At 38.1% G+C, this 15,768-nt stretch overlaps 1 protein-coding gene across 2 annotated transcripts in view; it reads left to right on the top strand.

The window, feature by feature from the left end:
• The window catches only part of PPP1R21 (protein phosphatase 1 regulatory subunit 21), a 31,326-nt gene extending 19,702 nt beyond the window's left edge, over positions 1–11,624 (top strand). For both annotated transcript variants that reach the window (XM_005523261.3, XM_088053125.1), the window contains 8 exons: positions 228–380; positions 1,144–1,236; positions 2,381–2,614; positions 3,986–4,021; positions 5,191–5,307; positions 6,214–6,312; positions 8,380–8,508; positions 10,276–11,624. In XM_005523261.3, the coding sequence (XP_005523318.2) occupies positions 228–380; positions 1,144–1,236; positions 2,381–2,614; positions 3,986–4,021; positions 5,191–5,307; positions 6,214–6,312; positions 8,380–8,508; positions 10,276–10,305 (891 nt within the window). In that variant the 3' untranslated portion in view covers positions 10,306–11,624. The remainder of the gene's footprint in view (positions 1–227; positions 381–1,143; positions 1,237–2,380; positions 2,615–3,985; positions 4,022–5,190; positions 5,308–6,213; positions 6,313–8,379; positions 8,509–10,275) is intronic.
• The last annotated feature ends 4,144 nt before the right edge of the window (positions 11,625–15,768 follow it).

Genomic DNA, 15,768 nt, shown 5'->3' with positions numbered 1-15,768 from the left:
TTTTGAAGTGTGAGTTAAAAACAACTGAGTGAGTGATAAAAGCAGATACTGTGTAGAGGATGCTTTGTGCTAGGAAGATCTAAATCACATGGAAGAGCCTGTAGCTTTTTTCAAAGTCCTTTAAGAAGTCCAGTTTCACTAAATACTTATCTTTTGAAAAACGAATTGCTCCAATGAATCCTTCTGGTCAACTTAATTCAAAGAGCCACTTCTCTTGATGTGTGTAGATGGCCTCGTTCTTTAGCAACAACTTGGATCACTTCACCACCTCGTTGAGCTATGGCCCTAAGGGAGGAGCAGAGTTCATCAGCCCTCTCTCAGCTGAGTGCATGCTGCAGTACAAGAAGAAGGCAGCTGCCTACATGAAGTCCTTGAAGAAGGTTTGTTCAGCCAGCATGCTTGCACAGGGAGAGCGCGGTTCTGTTGATAGTTGGTTATGCCAAGGAGAATACAAACTGAGGATTTGCAGTGTCTGGAATGGAAGAGATTCTCTGAATGACAGGTTTTGGCTGAGGAAATGGAATCCTCAGTGCAATAATGCTACTGAGAACTTTAGAGAGTGTAGTTGCCCTCACAACTGAGGGTATGTGCCAATTGTGTCATTACCCATTTCCACTAATTATTTCTATGCCAAGACTCCAAGGAGAAGAGGGTGGCTGCTTATTTAAATTTCCTCCTGTATTCACCAGGAATACAGAGCGAATGAAACCATATTTTTACACTTGCATTCAATGGGAGGCATAGGGAAAAAAAAAGTAGGTACCCTGGAGAAAATGTGCTGAACCAAAGGGTTGGATGCTGTTAGATCTCCCTGTTGCCTCCATTAAAATTAACAATTAAGTCATAATGTGCTTAGCAGTTGTTACTAAATCACTTCACTGCAATGTCTGTAAAGAGGACCTTAAGATGCCTTTGGTTATTAATAAACACTTGGAGTTTTCTGGGTACTTTTTTTTAATCAGCTGTACCTTTTGGGGCATTATTTCTTGAGAGTTTTTTTCTACTGCCCAGTAAGCACTTGGAACATGAGGGTTTTTTCCCTTTACTAAAGTAAGGAAAGTAGTAAGAAAATGAAAATAGAAATACTTCTTCTGATCCAGTGTGTGACATGTTTTGAGAAGTTTTGTTTTTATTCTTCTGCAGCCTTGTGCAGATTCAGTGCCTTATGAAGAGGCTTTGTCCAATCGCAGAGTTCTCCTGAGTTCTACAGAGAGCAGGGAAGGTCTTGCACAGCAGGTATTGTGGTATATATTGTACTAACGTATATGGTAGCGTATTTTGTAAAGGTAGACTTGTATCAAAGTCTCCACATTTATGTCTGTGGTCATTTGTAGTTATATATGAATATGCTGAACCTTAACATTAGACTGTAGATGTCTTGTAGAGTTTTGAAATAAACTCCTTGTCTGGCTGGGTTATCTTGTGGAATGTACATGTAGATAGATATGGAGGCCAGGATTATGCCATTGATATCTTCAATTGGAAATACAAGAAGTCAAGTAATCTTTAATCATTAAAATAAGTGCAAAATAAATACAGGAATAAGGCATACTGAAGGATTAGTTTTTAACGTTGTGTACTGATTTGAGTCCTCTTTTGGACTATACAGGAATTATTAGCACTAGTTAAGAGCAGTGATTTATCTTTTCAGTTAGAGTAATAGATTAGAGTATCTATGTATAGTATGCATATATATATGTACATACATATGTATATAATTTTTTTCTGGAAGGTGAAGCGCGGTGGGTAACATGGTATTTTAAAAGGCACAGCAGACACAATTTGTCCATTGCTTCATATGAATAACTAATTAATAATGAGACTTCTTTATTAGCTTGCATACTCAGCCTGTGCTTAACTCATTTTTACTGAACTGTTACAGAAGCAAATCCTTTGGTGATTTTTTTTTTTTGTAGTTGCCAATATTCTAAGTGAAATGAATTTCAGCAGAAATACGCAGTGAATGGATGTGTTCTGTTCCATATTTTTTTTCTTACTTGGACAAAGTGGGTGGGTCTGTCTGTGTGAGGTGGGACAGCTGGGAGGGGACAGTTTGTCTTTCTGGCATAAGAAAAGGTAGTGATAGTGCCAGGTATGCATCTTTCAAGTTTCTATAAAATTCTTCCCTGCTTTGGTTTTTCACCTAGTACAATGTTGCCAGTTTTATGAGTTGTTCATGTTTCAAACTAAGTAAATAGTGTGACCATTTTTGACAACCACAGCTAAACACACAGCTCAAAACAGTGGCTGTTTACCTGCTGCACTTTGTTACCTCACTTATGTAATGGTTTAAAATAATACTGTCCTCAAACATTTCCTGTGTGGGGCTTTTTTCCTCCCTGGGTTCAATAACCTGGACTGTAAACTTTCCCTCCAAAAGGTCCAGCAGAGTTTGGAGAAAATTGCAAAACTTGAACAAGAAAAAGAACACTGGATGCTGGAGGCCCAGCTAGCTAAAATAAAGCTAGAGAAAGAAAACCAAAAACTGAAGAACTCTCTTACTGGACATTTAACTGAAACTATCCAGGAACGTTCAGTTTTGCCAAATGTAGCAGAACAAAAGAAGGAAACCGCAGAAAAGAGTCTGAAGGAACCTATTAAGAGCACCAGTCTGGTAAGTAACCTTTCCCTTCAATAGAGAAAATCCACTTTCTTTAGTAGCAGTGCTGTTTGATCAGTGGAACACTAAAAATGAAAGTCTTTTGACTGTATTGAAAAGCATTCACTCTTGGGGTCCTTGTATTTGCAAAGCTGCTTGCAAATTCTTTCTGCAGAGCTTGGCACTTCTTAGGTTTTGAGACTTTGTTTGCTGTCTTTAGTATTGTGAAGATATTTTTGTAGTTCTGTACTTGTGTAACTGAGGGGGGGGGAAGTAACAGGTGTTAACCTCCTGATTTGCCTATAGTTAGGAAACCTTGCAAGTGGTGTGTATCTCTGTTGGGCCCATGTTTCCAGTACTTTTATTCATCTCTAGGTATGTTAAAGCAAATGGAAGTAGGTAGGTAGTGTTTGTAAATGGATTTAAAGACTTATTAGGGTTAGTTTGGGTTCAGCAATTGCTTTTGGATGTAGCATGTGTTCTTTCCTTGTTCTGGGTTGGTAAATGGCATTTTCCTGTTTACTGTACATATTTAAAATGAACTGGCCTTTCCCCTGATTTCCACTTCTGAAGTGGCATAGTGGTTTTAACAGGAATGTCATCTGTAAGAAATAATCAATCTACTCAGCATTCAATAGAATGCTCTCTCTTTGTTTGTTTTTTTTTTGTCCTCCCCGCTTACCTGGTCCAGGGTAAAAATAACCAGTGGATTGTTTTGAAATCCTCAGTTTTGAAGTAAACTGGCGTCTTAAATTTTTGATCCTCTATTTGAATCCTTAGGAATTTGAAGACAATGTTACTCACAGGTCAACATATTGTATGAATATTTCCCGTAAACATAAATTTCTAGTCCTGTTGAGATCAAGGGGGGGAAAAAGCCCCTTTGATTATGAAGATATTCTTTCATGAAACCAGATATTGGCTTACACTGCTCCTGTAGAGTTTTATCAGTACTTACTAGTCAGAGGGGAAAGGAAGGAATTTGGAAGGTATTCAAGACATCCAGGTTGGCTTTCCTTCCTCTTAAACACGACAAGTAATGTTTCAGTGTGCTAATGTGGCTCTGAATTAGTTTCATATGATCAAACAGTTGCGTAACTGTACGAGCCCAGCTGCATCTTGTTGCTTTTATTGCCTTTTCCCTGTGTACCTCATAAGACAGGAGATATATTTTTGAGAGTTGGTGTCAGGTTTAATTCTGTTTAAGGTACTCATGTAACCACTCTTGTTTATGTTGCAGGTGGAAGTACTTAAGTTTGATTTCAGTTTGAACAGTTGCAAGATTGTTTAAATTTAAAGTCCTTCTATGACTGAAACCAAAATGCATACCAAATGGTATCTATTATTTTGCAGTTCTCATTAAGTGTATTTTTTATCTTGTTCTAGATTGGAATGTTGACTGTAACTACTGATAATGCAAAGGTAATCTGTTTTAAACATTATTAAAGTCCATCTGTTAAATGATTCAATTCTGATTCTACTAAACTTATTCCACAGGTCTAATTACCAAGAATAGCCCTGTATAATGACACAAGTCAACCATGTAGTCTTTATATACTAAATGGTCAAATTTCTAGAATCCATTTGTTCCTTAATTTTCTTCTTCTGATACTGAACTGTTACTTGGCCCATGTAAGCATTTTGGAGCAGTGTGAACTGAAGTTGGGGTCTGCTCTCTGTAATTTGAGGAAGGCACTGGTCTGTCTGTGCCTCAATAGCCCAAACTGCATTCCAAGCCTCAATCCTTAACCCTCAAGGAAGGGCTCAAGCTGCATAAAAGACCCTAGCTGCAGTGCCTGGGGTACAGAGCAGAGGTCACCCTGAAACAAGCCTTGAACCAGCCCTCTGACTACATGTTAACTCTTTATTTAGCCCTGCTATAATGTAACACGTGATTCAGCAGGGACTTCTGAGAGTAAGGCTGACTGCTTTTCCTTTTCTGGTATCACAGGGACCTGATGCAGTGTAATTCACTCCTCCTTGTTTTCTGAAAGGGGGAGGGGGCTAGATAATAACTGACATAAGTTGTCAAAGGCTTCTGCACAGTGCTGAACTTGAAGATAATTACAAATCATGTGAAAGCTGACTCCAGTGGGTTAGTCTGTAAACTACTGAGTTCTTGGGCTTTTTTATATTTTCTTTTTTTAATTTTGAATGTCTAAAGAAACTTTTGGAACATGCAACATTAGTAAAAGTTAGACTTTTGTATGCTTCTGAAATAAAGTTATGTGAAGGAATTCTTCCTTGTTGGGAAGAGACAGTAAGTTTTCCTGTAGGTGAAAGTTGTTCACTTCTGCAGTGGATTTTTTTCTTCATCACACACTTGATACATTAAAGCAAGTTAAATTATTGCCTCTTCAGTCAGCTCTTTGTCATGTAAGGAAATCTGGCATTAAGAGTCCCCATTAGAGTGACAAATTGCAGGGTGGCCTGCTGTAATTTGTCTGTTGTGTTTGGGAAATTTGATACTTTGATACTGGTAGAGCAGCCAGGCCTCAGAAGGAAAGAAGAAAGAAGCCTGTATAGAGACAATGTTGTGATTCAGGTATTCAGTCTACTAAACATAAACTGCTTAAATTTTTCTTTGCCAGGCTCCAGATGTTGAGTCTCGTGAAGACCTGATAAAAACTCACTACATGGCCAGGATAGCAGAGCTGACCTCTCACCTGCAGCTTGCTGACAGCAAATCAGTGCACTTCCATGCTGAGGTGAGCATGCAGGCAATGACAGTAAATCTCTTTTTGAACTTCCCACTGGCAAGTGCTATGATAGTGAGTTTCAATATATGGAGCATAATGTTTTATAAAACTCTGCTCCTGGAATATTTTTGATTGTGGTCTAGCGTACATAAAAACGTATATTGTAAAAGAACTTTTTATGTTCAATAAATCCTTTGATAGCCTTGTCTTGGCTGTATTAAGAAATATAATGTGTGTCATGTATAGGTTTGTTCATATAAGCTGAAGCAGCTGGCTTTAGTTACCAAGGAAGTTTTGACTTAATTTTATAGTGTTGCTGATGTCATTCAAAAATATTTGAGTGTATTATGAAGTGATGGAAACAGCTCTCCTGAGAAAATTGGTTCTTAGATATAAGTTATGCTGCAAGACTGAACAAGATGATTCATTGTATCTATAGTTTCCTTTTCATTTTAAGTCATGAGGGAACTTTTCTTGAAAGTGGTGGCTGTTTTGATTTGTGTAATAAACGATGTGGAAAAAACTAAAGCTCCAGGTTAACAGAGGAAATCCTCTTAAATGTTTTTTTTCTTTTTAATGGAAGATGATGTAGTATGGAGGAACCATATTTTCTGTGGTATTTGAGCCTTGTGTGAAGTGAGTTTGTATTGCTTTTTACTTATGAAAAGTTTTGTAGCAGTTACAAGAAAAATATATTTAGAGGACTGGCAATATGGTAGCTCTGTAAAATGAAACATTGAATGTTAGCTATTCCATTGCCTCTGCATTTAAAAATGAACACAAGCTCTGAGTTTCTTGAAATCAAAGTATCACAGAAAGATGAAAAAGTCCAAAGCAACCACTTAAGGATGCCACAAGGCAATACTCTGGAACTGACTTTGATCCCTTGTACCCTCCCTGTCCTGTTCTTGGTAGTGTCGAGCACTTGCCAAAAGACTTTCTCTGGCAGAGAAGTCCAAGGAATCGCTCACGGAAGAGTTGAAGCTCGCCAGTCAAAACATCACCAGATTACAGGCAAGTAAATTGTTCTGTAATGTAATAGATGAATTTTGTAATCATGTATATGGGAAAGTTGGAGCAGAAAAATTACAACCATCTAGCCTGGCCATACCATTACTAAGTCCTGAGTTGTGGACTATAGGAACTCTAGCGGTATGTAGAAAAGAGCCTTAAATCATCCACTTTAAATCCCAGGTATAAAGTTGAAGTGGAACATGCTTCCAAGGAAAGGTTATAGTGGCCAAACCTGTGTGTTTTGGCACATTTGATATCAAGGATTTTCATGAAAATGAGGTAGTTGTAATGTCAAAAGGGGTGGTTGTATGACTGATTTCAGATGATACAAGGAATTCTTAATCCTTTCTTGCACCTGGGTCTGAAAGTTCTAAAAAATGCCGTGTTGATTTGTATTTTTTAATATAGGTACTTTAATATTAAGCAAAGATAGTTTTGGGCTAATCTTTAAGATTTTGTTGTTAACAAAAATCAACTCTTACACCATCCTGTGAGTGTTCTATCCCTTTGTTCTTCTCCTCCACACAGCTGAGAAAGGAACCAGTAGTACAATAAAGTGTAAATAAATACACAATTCCTAAATTCCTTTGTGTTTTCTTTACATTTATTTAATATCATTATTGTTCATCTGTCTGTGATGCTAAGTACCAAAATTGCTCCATACCAGGCCGTGAATATAATGTTAGGAGCTTCAAACTGTTGTGCCCATGGACTATCCTTTTTAAACACTTTTTTTGATTTGTTCCTTTAAGAAATTCCACAATCGATGTTGAACTCAGCATGAGATGGTAATTTCCAACTGCATATTAAACTTCCTAGGAAAGATAGCAGGCACACACCTTTTGTACATTTAATAGTCTGCATAATACTGAATAATAGACTTGTTTAGGTTGGAAGGGTCCTCTGAAGGTGACTTGTCCCCCTCCTTTGGTCAGAGAGGAGAGAGTTCAGATCAAGCTGTGGAAGTGGATATTTCCTACACATCCATGCTGGTCTTCTGCCACAGTCACTCCATGTCTTAGGCATTGGATTGTTCCTCGTTCTGTTCTTGGTCATTCAGCTTTCCTGGGCCCCTGTAACATCCAGGGCAGTTTTACCTGGGACCTTTCCAAGCAGACCTTGAAGGAAGCCAGAATCTACTCTTCTTGGGACTAGGGTTGCTGTAATTCTGCTGTTCATCTTGCTTCCCTCAGGAACCTAAATTCCACTAACTCATGGTAGCTGCAGCCAAGGCTGCCATTGGCTTTCATATTCCTGACCAGCTTTTCCTTATTTGTAAGTAACAGGTTCAGCAGAGAGCATCTCTTGGTCCCATTGATCACTGGTACCGAGAAGTTCTTTACCACACTCAAGACAACTTCTCAGATGCTTATGTTCCACCTTGCTGCCCTTCCAGGATGTGTCAGAGTAATTAAAATCCCTAATGAAGATCAGGGTCTGTGCATGGGAGATTTTTATCTGCTTGCAGCAGATGCCTGTCATATCACTCTATTGTTCTCCTGTGATCCCTGCTTATGAGATTAATAATTTTCAAGCCACTCCTTCAAACAGAGCAAGATTTTTTCCCTTCTGTCCTTCCTGAAGTGTGTGTATCCCTTCATTGCTGTGTTCTAGTTATGCACACTATGCCCCCATGTCTCTGAAATTCCAGAGAGATCATAGCTCTCTCTAGCTAGGTGTGGAGTGGTGATTCCTTCAGCTTTGGATGCCATGTCTGTTCTTCTGCAGGCCATGCTTTAACCCTATAAACATGGTTCCTGGCTGGAAGCAGTGGTGGAAAACTTAGCTCTTACTCTTTTATGTAAGCCATAAAAAGTGTGTATGTGTGGCAGGGAAATCTAAAGGAAGCAACACAAAAATAAAGGGAACAAACCGTGCATGAGACTTAAGGTAAAAGAAAAGTAGCTGTTGACTTCCTTAGTTTTTTGTTTTTTGGTTTTTTTTTAGCTGAATTGCACACACTCGGCATCAAAAGTGGAGCTTACTAAGTGGAGGTGGAAGTGTGCTGCTTTGCCAAATATCACTAATACTGAGCCATGGCCTCTGGTTATTTTATTTTTCCCTTAGGATGAATTGATGACGACAAAGAGGAGCTATGAGGACCAGTTAAGCATGATGAGTGACCATCTGTGCAGTATGAATGAAACCTTGACTAAGCAAAGGGAAGAGATTGATACGCTAAAGATGACCAGTAAGGTGAGCTGGCAGTGCTGACACAGGGACCTGGCTGCAGCTGGGGGTGTGAGGGTTACATTTGGTGTTCCTGCAGTACTGCCCTTGGACAAACCAGTTCATGAGCTGTAATTCTTGCACTGAGCCAGCTGGAAAGAAAACTCCAAACTTGCTTCTTCAAGTTCCAGTGAAGAAAAAATTCTTGCTAAGAATTTGGAAAGAACAAGCTCTTCATGTCACTGCCTCACATTAAGCTCTCAAAGTGTATCTTCTGATGGCAGATCACACCACTTTTTGTTTAAATGTGGTGAAAATGGAGCTATTTGTAAATCCAGCTGGTGAGGCTGTGTGGTTACAATTAAGTTCTGGGTAGAAGTGTCCCTTCTCCTTTTGGTTGCAGCATACTCTGTCCTTGGCAGCTGGTCTCTTTCTCTGTTTTATTTCCATTTTCTAGCTCGTCTGTCCCTCGTGTAGGAATGAAAAAGTTGCAACTTGTATTCTTCTGTGAACTTAAATTTTTTACCAGGCAAGGAGTCTACCCACTTATCAAAAACAGATTTTTAATTTACCTAATGATGAAAAATACAGAAGTCTGCTTTTCTGAGCAGCCAGTGATTAAAATCCTATTCTGATGCTGCTGGGGAGGAAAAGATGTTGTGAAGGCCTTGGCCCTTTGCTTGTCTGACTGTGAAATGAAGAAATTATCATTATTCTCCTTAATTGTGGGATGCATGGAAGCAAGTCTCACCGAAGGATTAAAAAAATAAAAATAATAATAAAAAATCTATGTTCTGATTAAAGATCCCATGATGGTGATTTTTATTTTTTAAACTCTTCCCCCTGCTTTTCTTCAGATTTCTGAATGTTTTAACTTGACATTGTATTCTTTAAAATTACTTTGTTGTGTATAAGCCATTGTGTGTCCAGAAGGAAGCTCTTGGCTGCATACCCAACATAGCACTTAGTGTTTTTATAAAATGTTTTCTGGAATTTCTCACTTGCCATACTTCTAAGACTTGAATTGGTACTCTGTCTGAGGGACCTCAGAATCACAACAGAAGCCACACAGGTTTTCAAATGTTACAAAATGGAGATTTAGTTGAAATCCAAATGATGCAGTTAAAGCCCTTATCACTTGGAGAGAGTTGTTGGTTGGATTCAAAACAAATGTTATCTTCAGGAAATAGGAGGACTGAGAATTGCCAGCAAGTAACTATTGCACAAAACTTTATTTTAAGCTCTGCATTTCCTTTGTGGAATTACTGCAGGTCAAATGTGAGTTGGCTAGCTGTTGAACAAACTCTGTTCTGAATTAGCAATAATCTGCACAGTCTTAATTCAAATAAAATTTATTTGGGAAAAAAACCCCAATATGATTGGGGACTGATTTTTAATTTGATGCAGTTATTCTATAAGAATTTATTTGGAGTAGCACCTGAAGGTGCATTATGATTTGACTTGCCTTTGCTGCCCTTACAATGTTAGTGGTATTAATACAATTGAGTGTCTTGGGGTGTCTCTCAAATGTCTTTCACAGGTTTCAGTTATAGTAAGGAACTGTTCTGCTTATTTGAGATATTTGGTACTTGGCCCTGTTGTGTTTATAGAAATAGAAGAATTTTCAGAGCAAACATTACAGTCTGTCAAAATTAGAGGTCTGTGGACTGTTTATTTTCAGTCTGACTGTACCTTGTTTGCTGTAGGCATAAATTATCAGGCATCAGATTTTGTATGTTACCTGTCTAGATTTCCTTACCTGATAATGTTCTCTGTGTTTGTTTCTTGTTGCAGGGAAATTCTAAAAAGAACAAAAATCGATAGTTTACAGCTGAGTCTTTGGAAGCTGCTGCTGCACAGGATGCAGATAGTGACCATTCATTATCCAGTTCCTGTTTGTTCCAGGAAGCAGAGGCTGGTATTGGGTCTAGTAAAAACTGAATTGGTGCTGTAAATGGCTTTTAAAATATTTAGAACTTGTAACAGATAAAATAGACCTTAATGTTGGCTGTAAAACAGGAAATACACACACTATGGATAATTTATATAGTAATTACCTTCAGTTTTTACTGTGCACTTTTTAAAACCAGGTTTTGATTTCATGTAACAACTTCAGATTTTGTATATTTTCAAATATGTTTCTGCATTAACAAGTTTGGATTGGTGCAGTAGGTGTCTGTTTTTGAGTTCTACATGTAATGATCAGCACATGTACATTCCATTACTTGTTAATAACAGTTCAGAAATAAATTTGGAGACTTTTTGGCTGTGCAAGCTGTGCAGTTACTGTAAATGTATTACTCCTTTTCTCAGCCCTCTAGAATTAATTGGAATTGTGGTTTGAAATGATTTTTACAAATTCACCAAGTAAATGGGATCATTGTTAGATTGCAGCAGTGGAAACCTTTCCTGCTTGTATCTGGCACTTTGGATTTTGAGGTAAAGAGCACAAATAGCTGAATTCGGCTACTTCAGTGAAATTGTCTTAAGCCATTTCTCTAACTTTTTGTTTACACATGTATGTATATATATATATATGTGTATATATATATGTGTGTATATATATATATATATATATAGGTTGAAATAGCTGTTTAAGGCTAGAGGAAACTGAGATTGTCATTTGCCCCAAAAGAGTGAAACAATGTGTGTAGAATAGATCAGCTTATTGTGCTCTCTTACAGTAAAGAAGAAATATGTAGAAGATTTAAACACTGAATTTGCAAAAGGTCTTAATGGAATTGAGTTGTGATGGATTCACTGGGGGGGATTCACATGGCTTTTCCTGTGTTTTCAGAAGTTTGTGAACTTAAGGCCTCTCCTAAGATTTTTAATGTTTTCTTTCAAGTGAAATTTAATATCACAAGTTTTCACAGCATTGATTTGTTGTTAGGGGGTGAGATTTGTTTGTGTTAGGTTGGGATTTGTTTTGGTTTTTTGGCTGTATTTTTTTTGGTTGGTTGTTTTTTTGGTTTTTTGTTTTTTTTTTTTAAATCAGATGCAGTGCTGCTCCACACTTTCCACACCAATCTTCTGTTCCATAATTTCCATTATGGCACTTATTTGTCCCACAGGGTTTACTCTGATGTCAGATGTGTTGAAATGTATTATCAGTATGTAATAATAAAGTCAACCACATGAAACCAGCTTGACTTTTTCCTTCCTTCTGGCTATGCCCAGGTTGCAGTGTGACACTGTGGCGGGGTGTTCCAGCTGTTGCTGGTGGAGTAGTTACACCAGCCTAGGTGCAGTGCTTCCCTTTGTTCTGATAGTTCTTCCTTTCAGAAGTGCAAAATAGAAGTGGTTGTGAAAGGGAGAGGACATGGGGAGAGCCTGCAGGGTTTCTTATTGATGTTGAATTAAGAGCTGTGTGCTGGTGCTAATGAGGGCTGGGAAGTGTTGGCTGTCTCTCCAGCCGTTTCATGGAAGCAGATACAGCTTCAACTGTTTCATTTAGGATTGGGAAGCTAATTGCTTTCTTCCAGTTCTTTTGAAGCTGCCTTTTCTGAGAACTTTCATCTTGCACTGAAGGTACTAATCCAGTTATTTTAATTCTCTGAATCAAATTACTGAACTGATACTACTTTTACCAATACAGCTTTTCATAGGTTGCTTCATTTAGAAAAATATTTTGCTTAGGATAGTTTTTACATGTCTGAATAAAAATAACTCACTAAGCAGTAACCATGCTCAAGAAGAGACAATTCTGATCACTTAAGCTGCCTTCAGTTTTTCAAGGAAATGTTTTGAGTAAATTCTAGACAAATGTAAACTATCAATACCCAAATCTAAAATCTGGTAAAAGAAATTTAAATCAGTGTTTTGGATACTGCTCTGGTAGTGCTGTAAGGGGCCACAGGACATTGCATTTAACTCAGTGGCATTAGAAACTGGATCAAGTGGAAATACCAACTCCTTGTGCTTATTATTTGCTAACCAGATGATGCTGAATCTTTCTCAAAATCTTAAATGCTGTTAAATGTCTAAATGGCTACTGCATAAGGCTTTTCTGTTAAAAAACTGAAACCTTGTTTCAACATTGCAGCCAAAAATTCATTTTTGAGGCAAAGTTTTACAGAAAAATTATTTTGAATTACTTTGCAATGGTATCTGGAGAGTATCAATGTGCAAAATTTGGACAAGGAAATTTTACTAAAAGAATTATTCTTCAAAAATGTACAGGGTGAATGCTTGCCTTCTAGGTGGTTCATTTGGCAAAACCAGTGAGAAAGTGTTGTAAAGTATAAAAATCTTTAGCACAACACAGTGTGAAACCGGGGTTAAAGAAAAGCCTGAGCATCAGTTACCCTTTTTAATGACAGTTCAGTATGGCACACAAGTTTGTAAAGCATTTTTTGAGTGCTTAATTCATTTTTCCATATTGTTGGGTGCCTCATGAATAATCTCTCACTCTCAGGTTAAAGTGGCTAATTCAGAAAACACAGCACTATTTTAATGGTTTTAATTGGATTTTCAAAAAATCCTTCTGAGCTTTGTTTTAAAGCTATACTAACATGTTCAAGACTTTCAAAATGTTCAGCTGTCCTAGATTTCTGAAAGCACATCCCCACATTCTGTGTGTTCAAAATAAATATCTGCTGTAATCAGGCATTAATTTAACTTCAAGATTGCCCTCTTAAGAACTACTGCTTCATCAGTTTGAAACTGCCCAAGAAGCACCAAAGCCATTGTCTATTTTAAAAGGCCTTAAGCTCCTGGAGGTCAGAGATTTCCTTGCCTGAAAGCTTAACTTCTGAAACAGGAATCTTAGGCTGTTGTCATAAGCTGTGCAAGGGTGCATCTCATTGCTGTTTGAACAATGATTGTTTTAAATTGCTGAATCTGTGATTCAAACAGCAATCAGCTAAAGTGTTGGTTTAAAGTTGGTGGTGTTTGTCATGTCTCTTGTTAATCCCTTCAGCTTCATTCTGAACCAGTTCAACATTTCATGGTATGATGGTGCCAGATCTCGGTGGATGTAAAATATCCAGGCTGGAACAGTTTGTTTCCCTACCTTTAGCTGTCCATATGGTTATTTTCCCTTTTACCCAAGTCATTTCTAATTTGTATTTATAATCCTGCTGCTCCACTTGCCCTACCTTCCCTTGCTGGCAGATGAAGTTTTGGTGTGAAGGTCTTTAGCCTGGCATGTTTCCTGGATGCTGCCTTCACTGTTCAACAGTGCTTCCTACGACTCCAAAACACCGATTTGCTCCGGCTTGCAAGGCATCAATTGCAAACAGGAAAGGAAATAAACTTTGTATACACATAGTGCCTATCAGGAGAAGGGAGAAGTTATTTACTGGCTTGGCTGAGCAGTGTCAAGGCTGTGGGGTTTTTTTAATAGTGTAAATCCAATGATATATTAAACTTTGGAGAACTATCTGGCCCAGTAAATTGGGCAAACCTGTTGTTTAATACAGTCTGTATGTAAGGTAATTTGAGAGCACTATCTTAGCAACAGCAGGGTCATAATAAAAACAAAGCTTAGTGCAGTAAAAAAATTGTAATTGCTGCCAGAGGTCTGATTACTTCCTCCCATGAAGGCTGGATGCCGCTCTAAGAATGCTTGTTCTGTCTTACTCTTCATTTTCTGCCTCTGTCACTACCTGCAGTTTTGCTTGGCTGTGAATTCAAACCACGTTTGTTTAGAAGAGGCCATTTTTTCCCAAATTCCTGAATATTTCCTTTAACCAGAGTTAAAAACTTTAATTGCAGTTGTGCCTGCAGTGCTGCCAGCTTGGCAGAGGGGGACAGAGAAGAGCTTTGGGGGACTTTTAAAGCAGGGCCTGAGCGGGTGTGAACTGTTGCACATGGAAACTTGCCTGGGGCAGCACTCATTGTCTGCCTCTGCTGTGTGTGTAGGCAGCCTTAGACACGTCAGTGCTCATTCAGAATCACCCAGCTCCCTACAGAGACAAATACTCGAATTGCTGCAATGCTGAGCTGCAAAAAGAAAATCGATTTTTGATTCTCCTTGGGCTTAATTTGTAGAGTAAGACACCCTACTAAGAGTCCTAAAAGAATTCTGGTTATTAACTTCTTGCATGGAAATAAATTGCAGAGATAGCAGTAGAAAGCGTAATTTATCTGTTTTAGCACTGATTCATACTGTGAGTCTAAAACTTTCTAAGCTGATGAGGTCTTAACTACAGAAGAAGCCTTTGAACCCCAGGCCTGGTATCAAAACTGTTCTTGTGGTCTCCTATAAACAACAGGGCTTTTCTCTGGGAAGAGTTAAAACCACAACGCTTAAGAGTCCAGGTAGTTTCCAATTATTTTAGGCACTAGGGATTCTTTCATGAATTGACTTGGCATCTAGTCCGTGGTGGCATGTAGCTTCCTGCAGGCTCTGTCTGTATAAAGTCCTTTGCTTCTGGAATGAGTGTGAGAACACCTTACATCACCACACACACCCCGCTCTGCCCCAGACACAGCCTTCATCCTCGCCTGCTCTCCCTTAAAGCTTCAAGTTTCTTTTCTCTTGGATTTGAAATTCTTCCTTTTGTGCTTGAATAGTGAATGCAGAACATTGTATCCAAGAAGGATCATTTTAATGAAGTTACGAGCTTGAAAAGGTCGGAACTGAGAATTTCAGTGCAGTTTCATTAACTGCAGCCTTTTTTGGCATAGGGAACAGCTGTAATCCCAGAACTGGTGCTGCACCTCTTCTGTGCCTTATCCTTAGTGACTTCTGAATTGTCTGTACCATGTGCAGGGTGGGACAGAAAATATGAACCTGGAGAGGGACAATCAACTTGACCAAAAGTTTCTTCAGAAGTCTGGAAACAAGTTTCTGTTAGGTTATTGATCTAGCCTATGAGCTCAGGAACATTTGAAGCCAACAAGGACTCAATTTCTCACAGAAAGGACATTAAAATCCTAAATTTCTATAATCAATTTATATGTAATAAATATGCATCATTTAAGTAGTGAATGTGATAAGCTTGTAAGTTTTTAATTGCAATTGTACTCTGTGAAAGATGGATTCATTTAATGCGAGGAGAATTTGACTTTTCAAAACAAATACATTTTAGTTAAGATGAACTTTTGCAGAGATTTCTTGCTGAAATAAAAGCAAAGCAGTAGAGGAAGGAGTTAAAATAAGTCTAGAAACAAGTGTTTTTCTGACTATTTAGAAATATTTGGTTCTAGCCAGATACGAACTGACAGATTTTGCTTTGATAAAATAGTTGTAGACACTAAACATTTTATTAACAGGGCAATATACTGCAAATCATATTAAGATCAACTTAAATACAGTCAGCAGTGTAAACTGAATTTGTT

Source organism: Pseudopodoces humilis, chromosome 3 (assembly GCF_049639895.1).
Source record: "Pseudopodoces humilis isolate 2021_Gansu_Grassland_sample_001 chromosome 3, ASM4963989v1, whole genome shotgun sequence".
Classification (NCBI taxonomy): Eukaryota; Metazoa; Chordata; class Aves; order Passeriformes; family Paridae; genus Pseudopodoces; species Pseudopodoces humilis.
This window is presented reverse-complemented; position numbering and strand designations above follow the sequence as displayed.